This window comes from Lissotriton vulgaris, chromosome 9, assembly GCF_964263255.1.
Source record: "Lissotriton vulgaris chromosome 9, aLisVul1.2, whole genome shotgun sequence".
NCBI classification, from domain to species: Eukaryota; Metazoa; Chordata; class Amphibia; order Caudata; family Salamandridae; genus Lissotriton; species Lissotriton vulgaris.
Genome location: NC_141697.1, coordinates 242,634,933 through 242,655,569, shown reverse-complemented (window position 1 = coordinate 242,655,569; position 20,637 = coordinate 242,634,933). Strand labels below are relative to the sequence as shown.

The window sequence follows — 20,637 nt, the reverse complement described above, 5'->3', positions numbered from 1 at the left end:
TGGTGCCGAGTGATAATGTGGTGGTGCCGAGTGATAATGTGGTGGTGCCGAGTGATAATGTGGTGGTGCCGAGTGATAATGTGGTGGTGCCGAGTGATAATGTGGTGGTGCCGAGTGATAATGTGGTGGTGCCGAGTGATAATGTGGTGGTGCCGAGTGATGATGTGGTGGTGCCGAGTGATGATGTGGTGGTGCCGAGTGATGATGTGGTGGTGCCGAGTGATGATGTGGTGGTGCCGAGTGATGATGTGGTGGTGCTGAGTGATAATGTGGTGGTGCTGAGTGATAATGTGGTGGTGCTGAGTGATAATGTGGTGGTGCTGAGTGATAATGTGGTGGTGCTGAGTGATAATGTGGTGGTGCTAGCGCTGAGTGATAATGTGGTGGTGCTAGCGCTGAGTGATAATGTGGTGGTGCTAGCGCTGAGTGATAATGTGGTGGTGCCGAGTGATAATGTGGTGGTGCTAGCGCTGAGTGATAATGTGGTGGTGCTAGCGCTGAGTGATAATGTGGTGGTGCCGAGTGATAATGTGGTGGTGCTGAGTGATAATGTGGTGGTGTGGTGGTGCTGAGTGGTGCTGTGGTGGTGCTGAGTGATAATGTGGTGGTGCTGCTGAGTGATAATGTGGTGGTGCTGCTGAGTGATAATGTGGTGCTGCTGAGTGATAATGTGGTGCTGCTGAGTGATAATGTGGTGCTGCTGAGTGATAATGTGGTGCTGCTGAGTGATAATGTGGTGCTGCTGAGTGATAATGTGGTGCTGCTGAGTGATAATGTGGTGCTGCTGAGTGATAATGTGGTGCTGCTGAGTGATAATGTGGTGGTGCTGAATGATAATGTGGTGGTGCTGAGTGGTGCTGCTGAGTGATAATGTGGTGCTGCTGAGTGATAATGTGGTGGTGCTGAGTGATAATGTGGTGGTGCTAGCGCTGAGTGATAATGTGGTGGTGCTAGCGCTGAGTGATAATGTGGTGGTGCTAGCGCGGAGTGATAATGTGGTGGTGCCGAGTGATAATGTGGTGGTGCTAGCGCTGAGTGATAATGTGGTGGTGCTAGCGCTGAGTGATAATGTGGTGGTGCCGAGTGATAATGTGGTGGTGCCGAGTGATAATGTGGTGGTGCCGAGTGATAATGTGGTGGTGCCGAGTGATAATGTGGTGGTGCCGAGTGATAATGTGGTGGTGCCGAGTGATAATGTGGTGGTGCCGAGTGATAATGTGGTGGTGCCGAGTGATAATGTGGTGGTGCCGAGTGATAATGTGGTGGTGCCGAGTGATAATGTGGCGGTGCCGAGTGATAATGTGGTGGTGCAGAGGGCAGAAAGGCACAAAAAACGAGTCTAACAGAGGGCAGAAAGGCACAACGAGCTATTGTCGTCGTAAATTACAATGTTTTTTAATTTTTAAAGAAAAAAAAAAGTGTTCCAAAGCCATGTGTGCTCCTTTGAGGTGTCAGACACATTGTTTGTCTTGCATTTAAAATGGGGTACTGGAGACAAAACTACCAGAATGCAACAGGGGAACTAGAAACTACACTATTAACACAAAAGAGCGTGGTTTCTGTTTCCTTTTATGTGCATGCACAGCAGGTAACTATGCACTAACATACACACAGTGTGCATACAGAGAAATCATAGTTTACAGACATGGCACACATGGAGTGTGCCAACAGCATACAGCGATCAATCACCCTGTTCACCTACTCGGGGCATAGATGCTTCATGCCAACACATGACGCAGAGAACAAGACATAATGCTTGTGGCATGCACCCAGAGCAGATGGAGCATAAACACACACACAGGAGACTGCATGTACAACATTTACAAAAGGCGTGCATGTACATAGTACATATGAGGTATGCCCAACAGATGACTGAGTGAACACACACAAAAACACACGCAGAATGCATTCCGTTAGAGTAAACCCTGCCAGTAAGCACAACAGCTGCATGAGAGCTATCGATGACCAGCGGAAGCACTTACTTTTTCGAGCCAGGCAAATGACTGTTTCCATGGTGGCCTGGAGTTGGGTGAGCCACGCAGAAGAAAAGAAATGCGCGGCTGCCGTTGTTGAGCTGAAGTGCGGCGTGCAGCAGGGCTGCCAGCCATACCAGCCTTGCTATGGAGAGGGCCGGAAAGCCCATGCCAGTGAGCGACCTCCTCAAGGTGTCATGATTTGTGCATGGGTGGGGCTCAGTGTAGGGGAGTGGGAAGGGGTCAGTTGGGGAGAGAAGGCGGGCTGTTACATGGGCGAGGACTCGAGATGAGTGAGTAAAGGACTAAGAGTTTGGCGAGCAGCCTCCATTATTGAAGCTAAATTACGGCATTCCGCACTGTTTAACAAAAACATAAAGCGCGGTGTACAGCGTGGTTCAAAAAAAAATTAGGTTGTGTGCAGAATCAGAACAACTGCAAGAAGACCTACTGATGATTATCAGAGGCACTTACTTTGTTAAGCCATGCCAATGACTGTCTCCATGGTGGCATGGAGGTGGGTGTGCCGCCATTCTTGAAGCGGAAGCACGCCGCAAGGCTTAAAATAAACATAATATAAAGCGCAGCGTGCTGCGCTGTTTAAACAAAACATAAGATAAAGCGCGGTGTGCTGCTTACAAAAATATATTCGGTTATGTGCAGCGTAGAGCTAAACCGCATCATGCCACACTTAATTTGTTGAGCCATGCTTATATCCGTCTCTGGGGTGGCATGAAGTTGGGTGAGCCACGCAGAAGTAAAGGAAGTCGCGGCCACCATTGCTGAAGCATGCTGCAATGCTTAAACTAGACATTATATAAAGTGAGGCATACCGTGCCGTGTAAAAAAACATAAGATAAAGCGCAGCATACTGCGCTGCTTAAAAAAGAAATGTCAGGTTGTGTCCAGCATATAGAATAAAGCTTGGCGTGCTGCGCTGCTTAAAAAAAAGCATTAGATAAAGCACAGCGGGATGTGCTGCTTGAAATAAAGAGACACTGCCTAGCGGCCGTGAATAATTAGGGGGGAGGAGAAATGCGAGACACGGCCTGGCGGCCGTGAAAGTGGGAGGGAGGCTGATTGCTTTGATGTGGACGCGTGGAGGAGAAATGCCTGAGGCTGAGCGAGCGCATGCTTGGGGAAGCTTCAGAAGCCTGTGGGAGGGAGGCTGATTGCTTTGATGTGGAGGCGCTTTCCGCTCCAGTGCACCACACAAACTGTATGAAATCTGCGATGGTTTCAGAGCTTTTCAGCCCACTATACACTCGTCTATTAACCCTTGCGGGATTAATAGGCGAGACCTAAAAACTGCACACAGAAAAAATACACTGTTTTTCTGCATGCGGCAAAGTGCACTTAGCACAAACAAACATTACAGTCCAACTGGATGCGAAAAATAGGAAAAAGCTTGCTTTAAGGCTATAATATTTACTAGAATTATCTTTTTTTCCCTGTGTCTTGACAATATATTACTGGAAAAGTATGAGATGCTGCACGTGCTCTTCATGGGCCCAGTAAAAAAAATATTTTTTTACGTGTGCATTTGTCTTAAAGATTAAACAGAAATGCAGGTTTTCATGACTAAAATGATGCAACCAAAAAAAAACTGGAAAATGAAATTCCTGGACAAGTTTTAAAGCTGTGCATTTAGTTTTATGACCGAAGCCCTGTATTACCTTGAAAAATAACCTGTGTTCTTTATATAAAATAAATGCAAGATTCTTTCGTTCAAATATTTTATATAAATAAATGCAGCACCTTTCTAATTATTTTCCATTTAGAATAGTAAAAAATTATTACTTTGGACTGCCCAGTTATAAAGCGCCACCATATAACAAAGAGTCTGCAGCCTTTAAATAGTCAGTGTTAACACTACTGTTGTTACATACTTATTAGTGACCAGCAAGTTGGCAAAAGATCTCTGTACTAATCACTCAACCCCCTGTGCTAGATTACTGAAATTCAAGCGTTCGGAGTACAAGTTAGACACCATGTCTGCCGCAAACACAAAAGCCCACTGAGCTTTCTAGCAGGAATGAAATCTGCAGCCTACTGCTTTTAAGAGGGTCTGGGCAACACGTCCATTAACCTCCCAAGCTGTCCTGGTAGCAGGGAAATCTGCTGGTTTAAAGCGGCCTTCTGAACATGCCCAAATGCGAGACGACTGACTGTTTTTACCATGGAACAAACAGCAAAAACACTTTTTCGTGGATCCATTTCCGACTTGTCAATTACTAATGTCTCCACAAACGTCACTGTTTCGAAAAAGAAAACACGCTTAAATGTATTTTTTTGAAAGCACTCTGGGCAGTGAAAGACCCAGCATCGTAAAAACGAATATGCTACTTACCAGTATGCATCTGTTCTTGGCATGTAGGGCTGCTGACATTCATATCTGTGCATAGATCGCCGCCTAGTGTTGGGTCCGGATGATTGCACATTGTTGTCCTGGAAGAGTCTTCGAAGTATCACGAGATAGGTGGCTCCTCCCCTGGACTACAGTGCGCATGGGCATCGACTCCATCCTCACATTGTTTTTAGCCATTGTGGCCAAGATGGAGTGAAACTAAGTGAATGATGACCATGCTAGAAGTATGTGTGAATTCTGCAGCTGCTACGGGCGCCGGGGAGGAGGGCGGGCGATATGAATGACAGCAGCCCTACATGCCAAGAACAGATGCATACTGGTAAGTAGCATATTCGGTTCGAGGCATGTGGGCTGCTGAATTCATATCTGTGCATAGAATACATAGCAGTCCCTCCATTAACGGCGGCCGCCCGTGCCAGCTGCAGCAGTTTGGAAAAGTGTTTTGAGAACAGCCTGCCCTACAGCTGCCTGCTGTTTGGAGTGCACATCAACACAATAATGCTTTGTAAATGTGTGTGTGGTAGACCATGTGGCTGCTCTACATATGTCTTCCAAAGGAATATTTCCAAGGAATGCCATAGAGGCCCCCAACTTTCTGGTGGAGTGGGCCCTTGGTGGAATGGTGAGAGTACGTTTGGCTTTCAGATAGCAGATCTGGATACATTTAACGATCCACCTAGCAATACCAGCCTTGGAAATGGGGTTACCTTTGTGGTGTGGTGCAAAGGCAACAAAGAGTTGCTTAGTCTTCCTAAAATCCTTGGTCCTATCGATGTAATACATCAGGGCCCTTTTGACGTCAAGGGTGTGGAGCATTCTCTCCGCCAATGACTCAGGATTTTGGAAGAAAACAGGCAATTCAATAGTCTGGTTGATATGGAATTGAGACACGACCTTAGGAAGGAATTTAGGGTTAGTGCGAAGCACTACCCTGTTAGAATGAATTTGAATAAATGGCTCTTGGATAGTTAGGGCTTGCAGTTCACTAACTCGCCGTAGCGACGTAATCGCTATGAGGAAAGCCACTTTCCACGTCAAGAATTGAATCTCGCAGGAATGCAGTGGTTCAAAGGGAGGACCCATCAGCCGGGTGAGGACCACATTGAGGTTCCACTCCGGAGCTGGTGGAGTCCGCGGAGGAATGACTCGTTTGAGTCCTTCTAGAAGGGCCTTAATGGCAGGCACTCTGAAGAGTGAGAGGTGCTGCCTGTTCTGGAGATAAGCGGCCATCGCAGATAGATGTATGCGAATGGAAGCATAGGCCAGATTACATTTGTACAGATGGAAAAGGTAACAGATGATATTCTGAATAGACGCATCTAGCGGGTTAATGTTGTGGTCTGCACAATAAACGACAAACCGCTTCCATTTTGCCGCATAGCATGCTCTGGTGGTGGGCTTCCTTGCCTCCCGAATGATGTCCATACAGTCAGAAAGCAAGTGCAGGTAGCCAAACTCTAAGACTTCAGGAGGCAGATCGCCAGGTTGAGCTGTTGCGGATCTGGATGCTGAATGTCGCCATGGCTCTGCGTCAGAAGGCTGGGCGTGAGACGTAGCCTCTGATGCAGTACCACGGACAGTTCTAGAAACTTGGTGTACCATTGTTGGCGAGCCCACGTTGGAGCAACCAGGATGAGAGTCATCGAGTGCTGCCTGAGCTTGCGTGCCACCAGCGGTATCAGAGGTGCTGGGGGAAAAGCATACGCAAATTTGCCTGACCAGTTCATCTATATCGCATTGCCCTGCGACTGTGGGAACCTGGCGGCGAAGCTTTGGCATTTTGCGTTCTCCCTTGTCGCGAACAGGTCTATCTCTGGATGACCCCACCTTTGGAAGTACGGGTGGAGGACTGATGGATGTATCTCCCACTCGTGCATTTGGTGGCTGTGCCTGCTGAGCAGGTCCGCCATCTGATTGTCCTTGCCCGGGAGGTGTTCTGCCATGAGGAAGATGTTCTTCTGAATGGCCCACTTCCACATGCTCTGAGCCAGATGAGACAGCTGCGGAGAGTGTGTTCCTCCCTGCTTTTGAATGTAGTACATGGCTGTCATGTTGTCCGTCCGGATCAACACGACCTTGTTGCACAGATGTACTTTGAAGGCTTTGAGTGCCATGAAGATTGCCATCAGTTCGAGAACATTGATGTGCATCTTCCGTTGCTGTTGCGTCCATAGTCCCTGCACTGTGTAATGGAGTACATGAGCTCCCCATCCCTGGAGAGAGGCGTCCGTTGTCAGGATGATCTGTGGCACAGGCTCTTGGAACTGTCGGCCCTTGCAAAGGTTTCGTGGATTCCACCAATGCAGAGAGTTGTATGCCCGACCGCTCACCAACACTAGGTCTTTCAACTGCCCGTGGGCCTGAGTCCACTGACGTGCTAAGCACTCCTGAAGCGGGCGCATATGTAGTCTCGCGTGCGGGACTATGGAAATGCAGGAGGCCATCATGCCTATCAACTGCATGAACACTCTTGCTGGAAGCGAGTGTTGAGGTCTGAACTTCTGTATCAGCGATTGAATGCTGCTGACCCTCACTGAATTTGGCTGTGCTGTGGCTACCAGAGTGTTTATGGTCGCACCCAGATACTGCCATATGTGGGCGGGTTGGAGGTGGGATTTTGGGTAATTCAGTGAGAATCCCAGATCGTGCAGGAGGTGAATGGTGTGGGACATGTGGGCGGCACACTGCTGGGCTGACTTTGCCTGGATGAGCCAGTCGTCCAGATAAGGGTAGACGTGGATGTTCTGTCTCCTGAGATGCGCCACCACTGTCGCCAGGCACTTTGTGAACACCCTGGGTGCCGTGGTGACACCGAAAGGCAAAACCTTGAACTGGTAGTGCTGGTTTTGTATGGTGAACCGGAGGTATTTCCTGTGTGAAGGGTGCAGTGGAATGTGAAAGTACGCATCCTTTAGGTCTAAAGTTGCGAGAAAATCCCCCTGACTGAGCAACGGGAGCACTTGCTGCAGGGTCAGCATATGGAAGTGCTCCGACAGGATGTAATGGTTGAGTGGCCTGAGGTCCAGAATGGGCCTGAGGGACCCGTCCTCCTTTGGTATTAAGAAGTACAGGGAGTACACCCCTGTGCCTCTTCCTTGCAAAGGAACGAGCTCTATTGCTCCTTTTTGCAGCATAACGGTGACTTGCTACTGCAATAAGTGCAAATGCTTGGCCGACATAGGACGGTTTCTTGGGGGCATGTTGGGTGGAGTGGATGTTAACTCAGAACAATAACCGTATTGGATAAGTTTCCTGACCCACCTGTCTGAGGTGATGGACTTCCAGGATGGCAGGAACTGCTGGAGTCTCCCCCCCAACCGGTGTTGTATGGTTGGGGGGCAGTGACAAGGCGTCACTGTTTGCTGGTGGCAGAGGAACTGGAGCCGTTTCCACAACATCTGCCCTTGGCGCTGTTACCATGATATCCAGCTCGACTCTTGTTGGTGTATGTGGACTGAGTGTTGCCCTTGTAGTACTGCGTGGACTGGGAGAGCTGGCCCCTGGAAATGCCTCTAGTGCTTGAGCGACCAAAAGGCCCACCCCGAAACTGCTGGGACTGTAAGGCACCCATGGATTTCGCAGTCTGTGTCCTTTTTTTAATCTTTTCTAGGGTGGTGTCAACCTCCGGGCCAAACAGGTGATCTGGGTTGACTGTTTGGTTAAGGATGGTGGTTTGGATTTCTGGCTTAAACTCAGAGATTCTCAGCCAGGCATGTTGCCGTAGCATAACACTAGTGTTTATAGCTCTGGCAGCGGTATCAGCTGTGTCCAGAGCGCACTTAATTGAAGCATTAGAGATCAACTTCCCTTCCTGAATCAGCATCTCAGCCGCCTCCTTGTATTCATCAGGCAGGTGCTGCAACAGGGTCTCCAGTGTGTCGTAGTGTGCCCTGTCATAGAGCGCCAGAAGCGCTTGTGTGTTAGAAATGCGCCAGATGTTGGCTGCCTGTGCTGCTACCCTCTTCCCCGATGCCTCAAAGACCTTGGATTCTTTGTCTCACCCGTAGTCTCACCCGTAGTCTGAGAATTAGCCCTCTTCCGGGCATTCGAGACAACAAGGGAGTCCAGAGGCAACTGTCCTTTGATGTAGGTAGGATCAGTAGCCGCGGACTTGTATTTCTTCTCAATCCTAGGGTTTATCACCCTCGCAGGTTCTTTAAAGATCTCAGCAGCATGCTTTAAAACACCTTTCAGCATAGGCAGAGTCTTAACAGTTTTTTCTGATACTGAGAAGGTATAAAAAAGGAAATCGACATCCACAGGGTCAGCATGGAGCTGTACGTTGTGATTGTTAGCTGCCCCCTCAATGAGGGCATTGAAAGCTGCAGAGTTTTCTGTAGGGGACGTTTTTGCAGAAAAAAGTTGAGGGTCTTGTCCTGATTGAGGATCCCCTGGGTCACCACCAGCTGCCCACGGTTCGTTGGTATCCTCAGGGTCTGTATAGACAGGATAACTGTACTCATCCTCATCATCCCCCTCTCCAGCGTCCACATCCGAGTAAGTGGGCGAAACATTATGAGTCTGTGGGGAAAGTGGTTCCACCAAGGCGGGAGTGAAAGCAGAGTCCTTCTTTTTCTTGAGAGGGATCTTGTAAGACTCCATTGGGCGTTCGGGGGCGATTTTCCGCTTGTGGAGGGAAAGCTTGCCCGTTTCGGCATCGATGAAGTGTTCCTGATGCTCGTCCACTGAAGGTCGTCGAGGTCGCGGGCCGGGGACCACCGCTGACGACTTCGGCGCCGAGGAGACCTTTTCGGGCACGCCGGCGACTGCCTTAGGAGCGAAAGCCTTCGGCGCCGTCTTCAGCGGCAACGTGAAATGGATGGGCGTGGACGCCTTAAGTGATTTCTCCACCGGTTTCGTAGGCGGAGGATCCTTCGGACTGACTGACGCGGTCCCGTCCCTGATGCGCTGAAGGAGTCCGTCACCTTCTTGGTGAACGCGGCAGATGGGCGCGCCGGTTCAATGGAATCCCTCGAGGTCACACCTGGAGTCGACTCTCGGGGCGCGGTGCCCTTGGCCTTGTCCTGCTGACGCGGAGTCGCGAGAACCTTCGGGTCATCCAGCCGCTTCTTCGGGTCGCTGAGGCTTTTACCGGAGTCCACCGTCTTCGGCGCCGACGCACTCGGCTCGACCACCTTCACTTTAGTCTTCGGCGCGGCAGACTTCGTCTCGACGCCCTTGACTTGAGCCTTCGGCTCGACAGCCACCTTCGGCGCCGAGGTCTCCGAGGCCTTGGAGCCGACCAAAGCGATGCGCACTTTCGGTTTAGAGGACGGCACCTGCACACTATCTGGAGTCGAGACCGTAGGTTTCGCTTTCGGTTTCGTTTTGCCTGGGAGTGGCTCGACAGCAATGTCTGTGGCCGAGCCCGAAGGCGGGACCGTAGAACCCATAGTGAGATCTTGGGTAAGGCCCGAAGGCGATCCCTCGACCTGAGCCTTATAAATTGGCACGGCCCCAGAGTCAGTTTGAGGAAGCTCCTCATCCGAGTTATCCTCCATGGCCCAGAGGGCCCCGTCGTCGTCTTCTACCTCGTCGACGACTTCTTCGGCCTCGAACGTCTCTGCATCCGCGTCTTAGTCGACGCCCGACGCGGGTTTCGACTCAGAAATGTCCTGGATAGATTCGTCCTCGGCATCCCCTGCATCGAAGATGTCCACAGGCGCCGGTGCAGCATGCTGGGCCTCCTGGCGCGCAGCTCGTCGAAGCTTAAGCGTCTTCTTGGACCTGAAGCGTGAACAAGCCATACACTTGTCTTCATCGTGGTCCGGCGACAGACACTTGTTGCACACCGGGTGGACGTCGATGTGGGGATACTTCGAGTTGCAGACGGCACATCTCTTGAATGGACTTCGTTCCATAATGGACGGTCGATAGGTCTGGAGCGTCGACTGGGCCTTCCGCGCCGAGAGCACGCGGGTGTAGAGAATCCGGCTCGGAACCGAGCTGGAAGAACGAAGACCGAACGCAAGACTATACCGACGTATTAGACTAAAGACCTTTTGGTCTCAAGAAAGTTTTCTATTGATTCCGACAAAAGGGAATTCAAAGACATCCGAACCCAATGGCGGAAAAAAACAATCTGAGGAAGGAGTCGATGCCCATGCGCACTGTAGTCCAGGGGAGGAGCCACCTATCTCGTGATACTTCGAAGACTCTTCCAGGACACAATGTGCAATCATCCGGACCCAACACTAGGCGGCGATCTATGCACAGATATGAATTCAGCAGCCCACATGCCTCGAACCATCTAGAGTATTAAAGCGCTTTGAGACCATACAACTGGTGTGAATGAGCAATTCAAAAGCAAATAAAATGGCCGATTATAAAAAAATGCACACAATGCATGTATTGTGATGGTTCAATAATGCCCTTTCCAGTGTCTGGTGATAGTTAAACCCACTTGTAGTGGGTTATCACGTCAGCAGAAAATAGCCTGGTGTCCCAAGAACCCATACGCACCCTAAAAATATCCTTCCCTCACCAACACCCCCACTAACCCTAAAAATACCCTTGCTACTCAAAAAACTGTATGCCCCCTTAAACCTTAAAATGCACTTGCCCTAACATAAATAGATATACCTGAAAAATACTTTCATTATTTGTGGAGGAAAAGGGTGTGGTTAGGACATGTGTGGTAAAGGTAAATGTGTGGTTTTGGATGCGTTGTAAAGGCTGCTTTCCATTCAGAGGTACACTACACACAAGATCCATTATAGAAATGTAGGTAAAATTAAAATTAGCAAGCTTTATGGTATTCACTCTTAATTGAGGAGGGACTACCAGCAGTGTCTGCCCTATATGTATTCAAACTGGAAGCAGCTTATGAAGGCAGGTTAAAGTGGTTGATAACAAATTCACCATATTTAGATTTACCTGTATTGTCTTGAACGATAGGTAAATCAAAGGGGATTCATAGCAAACTATTTTGTAATGTCAAAGACAATTTTGGCACCCGTTTTTAACATGCTTGCATTTTAGAAACAAAAAACAAATACATGAATCATTTTTTAAAAGAACAGCGGAGGGCTTAAACTGTTCAACAGTGCTTATTAATGACAACTATTAATAAACAAGCATTTAAATGCAACAGGTCAAGCATTTCGAATAGTTTGAGGTATTGGCGTTCCAAATAATAATAGTTCATACTATTAGTAATGCGAGACTTCGTGCATTGCAAATGCTTGTGTAGTGAGCCAGGAACCATCATTGTATGTCTCAGTGCAGATGCTCCTAGAGGTCCCTAGTGAGCAAAGCACCAGCACCTCATGGCTAGGTGCAGTACCACAAGCTGCTCCTAGAGGTCGATAGTGAACAAGTACTACCTAATCCAGCACTGCATGTCTAGGTGCAGAACCGCAAGCTGCTCCAAGATGTCCCTAGTGAGCATCAAACGTTCGGTCACATATGGTACTGCAACCTGTAGACGATATGGTAAATCCACCCTACCCATACCCATAATACATTGCATGCAAGACAGTACCACAAGTACATTTAAATAGCTATGTCCATATATAAATTTAATAGCTTCGAAATGAGCCAAAAGATTTATTATAATAATTCTGCATTAGGTAGTACTCTATGTGGAGCTCATGAAGGGAAATGTATAGAAGGTCTAATATAAAGGTGAGATCTGCTAGAGAGTAAAGTAACCATTGCCCACCAAGTTAAGGACCAAGTGAGGGTCCGGTTTGAAGGCCTTTAAGAAAATAGTGTCTTGAGGCTCCAAGTAAAACATAGGGTGTAAAAACACATTTAAAAGGGGGTGTCCTCATGGGAAGTTACGTTAAGAGACAAGGCGGTACTAAGGAGGGACTACTTAGCCTAATGACCAATGAAAGCCCACGATTTACAAAGGACAGGGACAGGAGCCAATTAAAAAGATGGGCAGAAAGTAGGCTGAGCTTTATGCCCATATCCTGAATACAGCATGTTTCGAAGAAAGCACAAGCTCTGCCTAGGCGAGACCAAATGAAACAAAGTGGGCAATCATACGTCCTGCGTTAGCACTAGCAACTGAAACGGTGCACTTGCGTTAGCACTAGCAACTGAAACGGTGCACTCTCTCTCTCTGCCTACACTTCACGTGGGATGTAGCAATAAGGTGAATCACTTTTAGAAAATGACTCAATGTTGGATAAATAACAAGGAGATATTTTAATGCCCTGCTTTTTCATTTTTAACTGGAAATTTGTTATTCAATGCAAAATATTTCTAAACTAAGCGCGACTTTGTAAAAAGACATCACAGTTCAATTCATCACTGGATGTTGCTACGAATAAGGTCAAAAATAGAATACAGTAATATAGCATGGCCTAACTATAAAAATCAACTGTCTTTTTATATCATTTATTAGTATTTTAATTAATCAACATATACATCAGCTTAGCAGCAGCACAACACAGTGCTTATTTTGTCCTTTAAGTTCATAGTAGTGCATAGGTTTCCACTATACACCGACATAAACTTCTAATCTAGGAGTTCTTCCAAAAGGGTCATTATTCAAGACTGAACTCTTTCAGTCCCTCCTCCATTCACACCTGGTCCCTTGCAATTCTGTGGTAGTTTACCTATTTTACCAATATTTTAATGCGTTTTTTTTAAATTTCCGGGCAACCCCATGAGATGAATATTAGTCTTCAGTGAGCAACTGTCATCATTACTCCTGTGTGCACCCATGCTGCATCACAGGTCTTACCGCCGGTCACTCACTGTATAAATATTTACCTCATTAGGAATGAGGCCATGCAAAGAGGAACACTGCTCCTCATAAAGGAAGCAACACACTAAAGGCTTGGCAGAGACCTCTGATCAGGTAAAGAAATGTAACAAAACATCTTGATACACGTGCATACTTCTGTTCAAGCAACCATCTTGTTGTATGTGAAAGAAATGGGCTATTCTCAATTCAGAAAACACCTGCAGGTTTACAATTTTCTACATTTTGTTCAGGGCTCCAGAGTGCGTTAGCAAGGTAAGGAGATGTGCAAATGACAAACAAGGTAGTGGCCCATTACAGAGAAGAGGAAAACCAATCAATAAAGTACATTAGTGATTCAAGAGTGTCCTCTAACTAGTGTTTTTTAATTATAGATTATTTGCTGGCTCAGACATGGAAAATTTATAAAGGTGTAATCCATACATCAGATATTTTGTGAGTGGAAAAATTCACCTACCTATACATTTATCCCTACAATCAAAATCTTTTCTAGGTTAGATCATGAACAAATCTTAAACGGGCAAATTTGCTAACTATAAAACCTTGTAAATAATATGATGAAAGCAAACAGATACATTAAAAGTAGTACACGTGGAACAAATGTTGATGAACTCGCACCTTGAAGAAGTTTGTCCAGTTCTTTGGATCCTGTGGTGACTTGAATAATCTCTGATCGGCGCTGGTGAAATTCCGTTGCTGTGGTAAAGCCCATTGGGACAAGTTTAGCTGCTTCTGCCTGGAAAGTCAGGAAATAGAATTTGAAAAAAGAAAAAGAAAAAAAAACACAGATGCCAAATCTAGGCATATAACGTTTTATTGTTCCGTCAGTAAAAACCTCTCAAAGAAATATGAGCCTACTATAGCCACTTATCCTCATTCAAGAACAAATGATTATTTACTAAAGTTCAGTATGATAAATTACTTTCTGGCAAAGATTCCTTAACATGCCTTTCAGTTACGTTCACACATCCAACCCCACTCCCTAGGAAAGGATTTGACAATAGCCCCAGTCTCTTGGAACAAAGCATTGGCTGCATACAAGATACTTAAAAAAAAACATAAAAGCTTTAGCACTTATAGCGTCCATCTGCATTTCCTATTCCTAAACCCATTGGTTTCTGATCCTTCTTACTCCACTTTTTTTGAGCTTTCCTGTAATAATATTTTAAATGCTAGCATTTTGTATCTGCCCCCACCAAACAGTTGTTTTTGTAGTCCAACCCGTTTATCTCCAGCCTTCATATTTTCATACTTTTAAATAACATCTCATTAAGAACAGACGAAAATATGCCCCGCGGGAAGAGGAAAGGAATGGGAAAAACAGGTATGGAGAAAGGGATTGTTCAATGCAACTGTCCCTGACATTTCTTTACTTTTGTACCCAGCCTGTGGCATCAATAGGACAGGAGACTTTATTAGATCCTTGTGACAGCTAGCCACTGTGATACAAGAAATGCCCTGATTTGTTTATTCACTGAATTTTGATTCTTATGTCCAAAAAGCATTATTCAAGGTCCCAGAAAAAAAATGGGTTATATATAAAGGAGTATAAATCTCTCAGCAATTACGTAGCCCATCTTGGGACTGCCAAATATCATAATATTGGAAGTATCTACAGGGGCCCAATTAGAGTTTATCCTCCCATTAGGAAACAGATGGTGGGCTAACACACAAATAAGAAATCTTTACTTGCACTGATTGCAAATGTAGTCTCTGGAATCTTCATAAACCCTTCTCCCTCTTTTGCCCTAAGTAACCGCTTGTCCATGACCCTTTTCTGGATTCTACATTTGCCGTGACCAAAGCAAGGAAAATGCTACTTATCAGTATGCATCTGTTCTTGGCATGTAGAGCTGCAGATTCGTACACTTTTGAAATAGATCGCCACCTGGTGTTGGGCTCAGATGATTGCAGGTTGTTGTCTTCTTGGAAGAAGTCTTTGTAGTCACAAGATAGGTGACTCCTCCCTTGGATAATACTGTGCATGGTCATCGACTCCATCCTCAGATTGTTTTTTAGCCATGATGGGAAATGATGGAGTTAGTAGAAGTAAAGAGAAAGGATGTACATGCGTGTGCATCTAAGTAAGATGAGTACTGGAACGGATACAAGTCCCGGGGAGGCGGGAGGGCGTGTACGAATCTGGAGCTCTACATGCCAAGAACAGATGCATACTGGTAAGTAGCATTTTCCGTTCGAGGCATACAAGCTGCAGATCGTACACTTTTGCAACGATGGTGCAGCAGTGTCTCCCCTAGCGGTGGTCACTTGCATCCGTTGCAGTATTCTGAAACAGTGTTCTAAGGGCAGCTTGGCCTACTGCAGCTTGCTGCTTGGCTTGCACATCAACACAATCGTGTTTAGTGAAGGTGTGTATTGTAGACCATGTTGCTGCCTTGCATATGTCCTCTAGTGGTATATTTCCTAAGAAAGCCATAGAGGCTCCTAGTTTGCGAGTGGAGTCCGCTCTAGGAGGAACCGTTAGTGTACGTTTTTGATAGCATATTTGTATACACTTTACAATCCATCTGGCAATTCCTCCCTTAGAGATGGGGTTGCCTTTGTGTGGGGGAGAGAAAGATACAAATAGTTGTTTTGTCTTTCTGAAGGATTTAGCCCTGTCTGTGTAGTATAACATGGCTCTTCTAACATCTAAGGTGTGTAAAGCCCTTTCTGCAACAGAGTCAGGGTTTTGGAAAAACACAGTTAGCTCTACTGATTGGTTATGGTGAAAAGGAGCAATAACTTTTGGCAGGAATTTTGGATTAGGCCTAAGAACCACTTTGTTAGGATGTATCTGAAAAAATGGTTCTTGTATTGTGAATGCTTGTATTTCACTAACTCTTCTGAGAGAGGTGATGGCAAGAAGGAAAGCAGTTTTCCATGTTAGGAATTGCAATTCACACTTGTGTAAAGGCTCAAAAGGGGTCCCATAAGTCTTGAGGACCACGTTTACGTTCCATACTGGAGCAGGTGGTATCCTAGGTGGGATTATTCGTTTTAATCCTTCCATAAATGGTTTGATTGCAGGTACTCTGAAGAGAGATAGATGTTGTCTATTCTGTAAATAGGCTGCAATTGCTGCCAGATGCAGGTGTATGGAAGAATAAGCTAAATTGGACCTTTGTAGGTGTAGAAGGTAGCAAATAATATTTTGGATGGAAACATCCAGTGGATCAATGTGATTATTGTTACAATATATTGCAAATCTTTTCCACTTAGCGGCATAACATGCTCTGGTAGTGGGTCTTCTAGCTTCTTTAATTATGTTCATACAGTCTGGCGGTAGGTTTAAGTAACCAAACTCTAAGACTTCAGGAGCCAGATCGCCAAATTCAGTTGGCTTGGTTCTGGGTGTCTTATTTCTCTATGGTTCTGTGTTAACAGGGAGGGCGTGAGCCGTAATTTTTGATGTGGAACCAGTGAGAGATCTAGTAGTGTGTTGAACCACGGCTGACGTGCCCACGTGGGAGCTACTAGTATTAGTTTGAAAGACTGTTGTCTGAGTTTGCGCACTACTAGTGGAATGAGTGGGAGAGGCGGAAAAGCGTACGCAAATCTGCCAGACCAGTTCATCCATATCTAATTCTCCTCCGACCGTGGGTGTGGAAACCTAGCGGCGAAGATTGGGCATTTTGCATTTTCGTGGGTGGCAAACAGATCTATCTGTGGATGCCCCCACATTTGGAAGAATGTTGAAGAACTTGTGGATGTATCTCCCATTCGTGAATCTGTTGTGACTGTCGACTCAACAGATCTGCTATCTGATTGTGAATTCCTGGAAGGTGTTCTACTGTCAGGTGTATGTTTTGAGGAATGGCCCATCTCCAAATGTTCTGTGCAAGCTGGGACAGTTGCAGAGAGTGTGCCCCCCCCCCTGTTTTTGTATGTAATACATAGCGGTCATATTGTCCGTCCGGATTAAGACAGCTTTGTTTTGTACTTGAAACGTTTTGAATGCTAGGAAAATTGCTAGCAGCTCTAGATAGTTGATATGGAACTGTTTTTGTTGGTTGTTCCATTGGCCTTGTGTGGTATAGTGTAAGAGATGGGCTCCCCATCCTGTGAGGGATGCGTCTGTTGTGAGCACTATCTGTGGAACAGGTTCTAGGAACGGCAGTCCCTTTGTCAAGTTTTGGGTGTTCCACCATTGCAGAGAGCGATATGTACGGCTGTCTACCAACACCAGGTCTGTGAGCTGACCTTGAGCCTGATTCCACTGCTGTGCTAGACATTCTTGTAATGGGTGCATTTGCAGTCTTGCATGTGGAACTATGAAGATGCAAGACGCCATCATGCCTATCAGTCTCATGAACACTCTGGCTTGGAGAGACTGCTGGTGTTGAAAAATAGAGACTAAGGTCTGAATGCTTTATATCCTGGCTGTACTGGGATACGCTAGAGCTGTAGATGTGTCTATGGTAACTCCTAGATACTGATGAACGTGCGAAGGCTCTAGGTGCGACTTGGTGTAGTTTATTGTAAACCTTAAGTCGTGCAATGTCTGAATTGTTTGTTTTGTGTGTTGGACACACTAGTTGAACGATTTTGCTTTTATGAGCCAATCGTCGAGGTAAGGGAAGACATGCATCTGTTGTCTTCTGAGATGTGCTGCTGCTACAGCTAAGCACTTTGTGAACACTCGTGGTGATGTTGTGACCCCGAATGGAAGGACTTTGAACTGATAGTGCTGTCCTTGTATAACAAACCTTAGATACTTCCTGTGAGCAGGATGTATAGGAACATGAAAGTAGGCGTCCTTTAGGTCTAGTGATGAAAGAAAATCTCCCTGTTGTAGTAGTGGGAGTACTTGCTGTAGAGTGATCATGTGAAAATGATCTGATTTTATGTAATGGTTGAGGGGCCTGAGGTCGAAAATTGGTCTTTGTGTCCCGTCCTTCTTGGGAATTAGGAAGTACAGAGAGTAAACTCCTGTTCCCCGTTCCTCTAAAGGAACTACTTGAATAGCATCCTTTTGTAGAAGTGCTAAAACTTCCTGTTGAAGCAGAGTCATATGTTCTGTGGACATTGGACGCTGCCTGGGTGGTATGTTTGGGGGGGTTGCTGTGAGTTCTAGGCAGTAGCCATGTTGGATAATCTGTCTTACCCACCTGTCTGTTGTGATGGAATTCCAGACAGGTAGGAACTGTAATAATCTGCCCCCCACAGGAGTGGAAAGCTGTAGGGGAAGCAGAAGGAAGTCACTGTTTGGGAATGGAAGAGGAGCGGTTGTTGTTATTACCTCTACCTCTTCCCTTGTTATTATTGCCTCTGTATCCTCCTCTGAAGTAGCCTTTGTTAGAGGTCTGTGTGTGCGTTTTAAAAGATGATGTTGTATCTGTGCCGGTTTGCCCAGAGCCTCCTCTATAAAAGGAGCGGCAAAAAGAACTTCTAGTCTGTGTGGATTGTAATGCACCCATAGACTTAGCTGTGTCTGTCTTTTTTCATCTTTTTTAGTGTGTTGTCTACTTCCGGCCCGAACAATTGGTTTTGATTGAAGGGCTGGTTCAAGATGATAGTCTGTACCTCTGTTTTAAAACCTGAAATGCGTAACCACGCATGTCGCCTGAGTATAACACTAGTATTGACTGCTCTGGATGCTGTGTCAGCTACATCTAGTGCACATTTAATTGAGGCATTGGATATTAATTTGCCTTCTTGTATGAGCTCTGCTGCCTGATCTTTGTATTGATCTGGGAGGTGCTCCATTAGTTTTCCTAATTGGTCGTAGTGAGCACTGTCATAACGTGAGAGTAGGGCTTGTGTATTTGCTATGCGCCATATGTTTGTTGCCTGCGCAGCAATCCGTTTCCCTGGCGCATCAATAACTTTAGATTCTTGGTCAGGCGGGGGCGTGTCACCAGAAGTCTGAGAATTGGCTCTTTTCCGTGCATTAGGCACTACTAAAGAGTCTAGTGGCAGATGTCCCTTAATATAGACTGGATCAGATGGTGCTGGTCTATACTTCTTTTCCATTCTATTCTTGGATTTAATACCCTACATCGTACCGGGTCTTTAAATATTTCTGGAGCATGTTTAATGACTCCTTTGATCATGGGTAGTATTTGCGTAGACCTTTGTGACTGCTCAAATGTATCCAGTAAAAAATCCTCATCAATGGCATCAGAGTGCATTGAGACCCCGTGGTAAAGGGCAGCTCTATTTAATAGATGATTAAACCCAATACTATCTTCTGGAGGAGAAGGTTTTGTTGGGTAGTACTGAGGATCAGGAATGTCGTGCACATTGTGTGGTGGGAAACCATATATATCGTCATCTTCAGGATATTCTGGATTGACATCTTCATCTAGAGGGTATGCATGTGGCTCTGGTACGTCATTCCCCCCACCTAGATCATACTCTTCGTCAGTGTGGTGTGATGATGCAGGAGATTGAACAGGAGAAACGGTATGTTCAATGTAAGAAGGGATAGGAGAGGAAGAAGGTGAAGGAGAGGAAGGGTGCATTGGAGAAGTTGCACAATCCTTTTTGGCAGGAACCACAGGTAGAAGTGGTGTGTCTGCTGGTCTCTTCTTGTAAGGAATTGCTTCCACATGTCCAGTTTTTGGATTGATATGGACTTTTCTTTGTTTAGGATCTGGTCTAAACAGTTCTTCCTCCTCTACATTCTTCTTCGGTGTCGATTTTTTCAGTGCCGAAAGGGGTTGCTTTGTGTTTTTTGCTGTAGGAGGCGTTATCGAGTCCTGTGGCAAATGTTTCGTGCCGAAGGTGGTTTCGGCTTGGTAGGCTTGTTAGAGGGTTTAGGTGTCTCTGTATCAGGCCTTGGAGTCTTTGGTACCGAGGTTGGAGATTTTGGAGTGGAGACAGGTCTCGGACTCTGGCTTTTCATCTTTATTTTTGGAACCGGAAGATTTCGGAGTCGAAGCTTTCGGATCCGGTACGGTCTTTGGCTTCGACACTGATGCATCTTTTGGTTTGGGTGCTGAAGGATCTTTGTCTTTGGGCACCGAAGGGCGTTTTGGCTTCGCTGTCGAAGAGTCCTTCGGTGTCGAAGGATGTATGTGCTTCGGTGCCAATGGAAGAGGTGGAATTGGCCCATGTGGTTTAGTCGGTGCCGGGGCACCGGAAGGAGTAGTCTTTTTCCTCGGAGCCGAGCCCGAAGGCTGGGCGTCTGAGGGGATATTGCAGAACTCGACTGGGCCCCATGGGCGGAGTGCTGACCGTTGCCTTTGGCTTGGGTAGTGTATGTTGTGCAGGGGCAAGAGTACTCACGGGTTGCTGAGATCGAATCGAGTCGTCTGAGTCCTCTGCCCCCAATATGATCTGGAGATCAGGCGAGTCTTCCTCGGCAACGAGTGGAGCCTCGTCCTCGGAGATGTCTTCGAGTGGATCCTCGTCCTCGGAGACGTCCTCTTCGACAATCTCCTCCTCAAAGATGGCCTCCGGTGCTGGCGCTGATCTCCTCTTCTCGTTTTGACGTGCCCTCTGATCCAGAATGGTCTTCTTCGATCGGAAGGATGCACAAGCTGTGCAGGTCGACTTGTCGTGTTACGGCGATAGACAGAGGTTGCAGACCTTGTGATGGTCGCTATGAGGGAATTTTGCTCGACATACCA

At 46.5% G+C, this 20,637-nt stretch overlaps 1 protein-coding gene across 1 annotated transcript in view; it reads right to left on the bottom strand.

Annotated features, from left to right (window-relative positions):
- The window catches only part of RAD51 (RAD51 recombinase), a 276,922-nt gene that overhangs the window by 185,712 nt on the left and 70,573 nt on the right, over positions 1-20,637 (bottom strand). Inside the window, exon 4 of the mRNA XM_086937421.1 lies at positions 13,679-13,796. Within this exon, the coding sequence (XP_086793547.1) occupies positions 13,679-13,796 (118 nt within the window). The remainder of the gene's footprint in view (positions 1-13,678; positions 13,797-20,637) is intronic.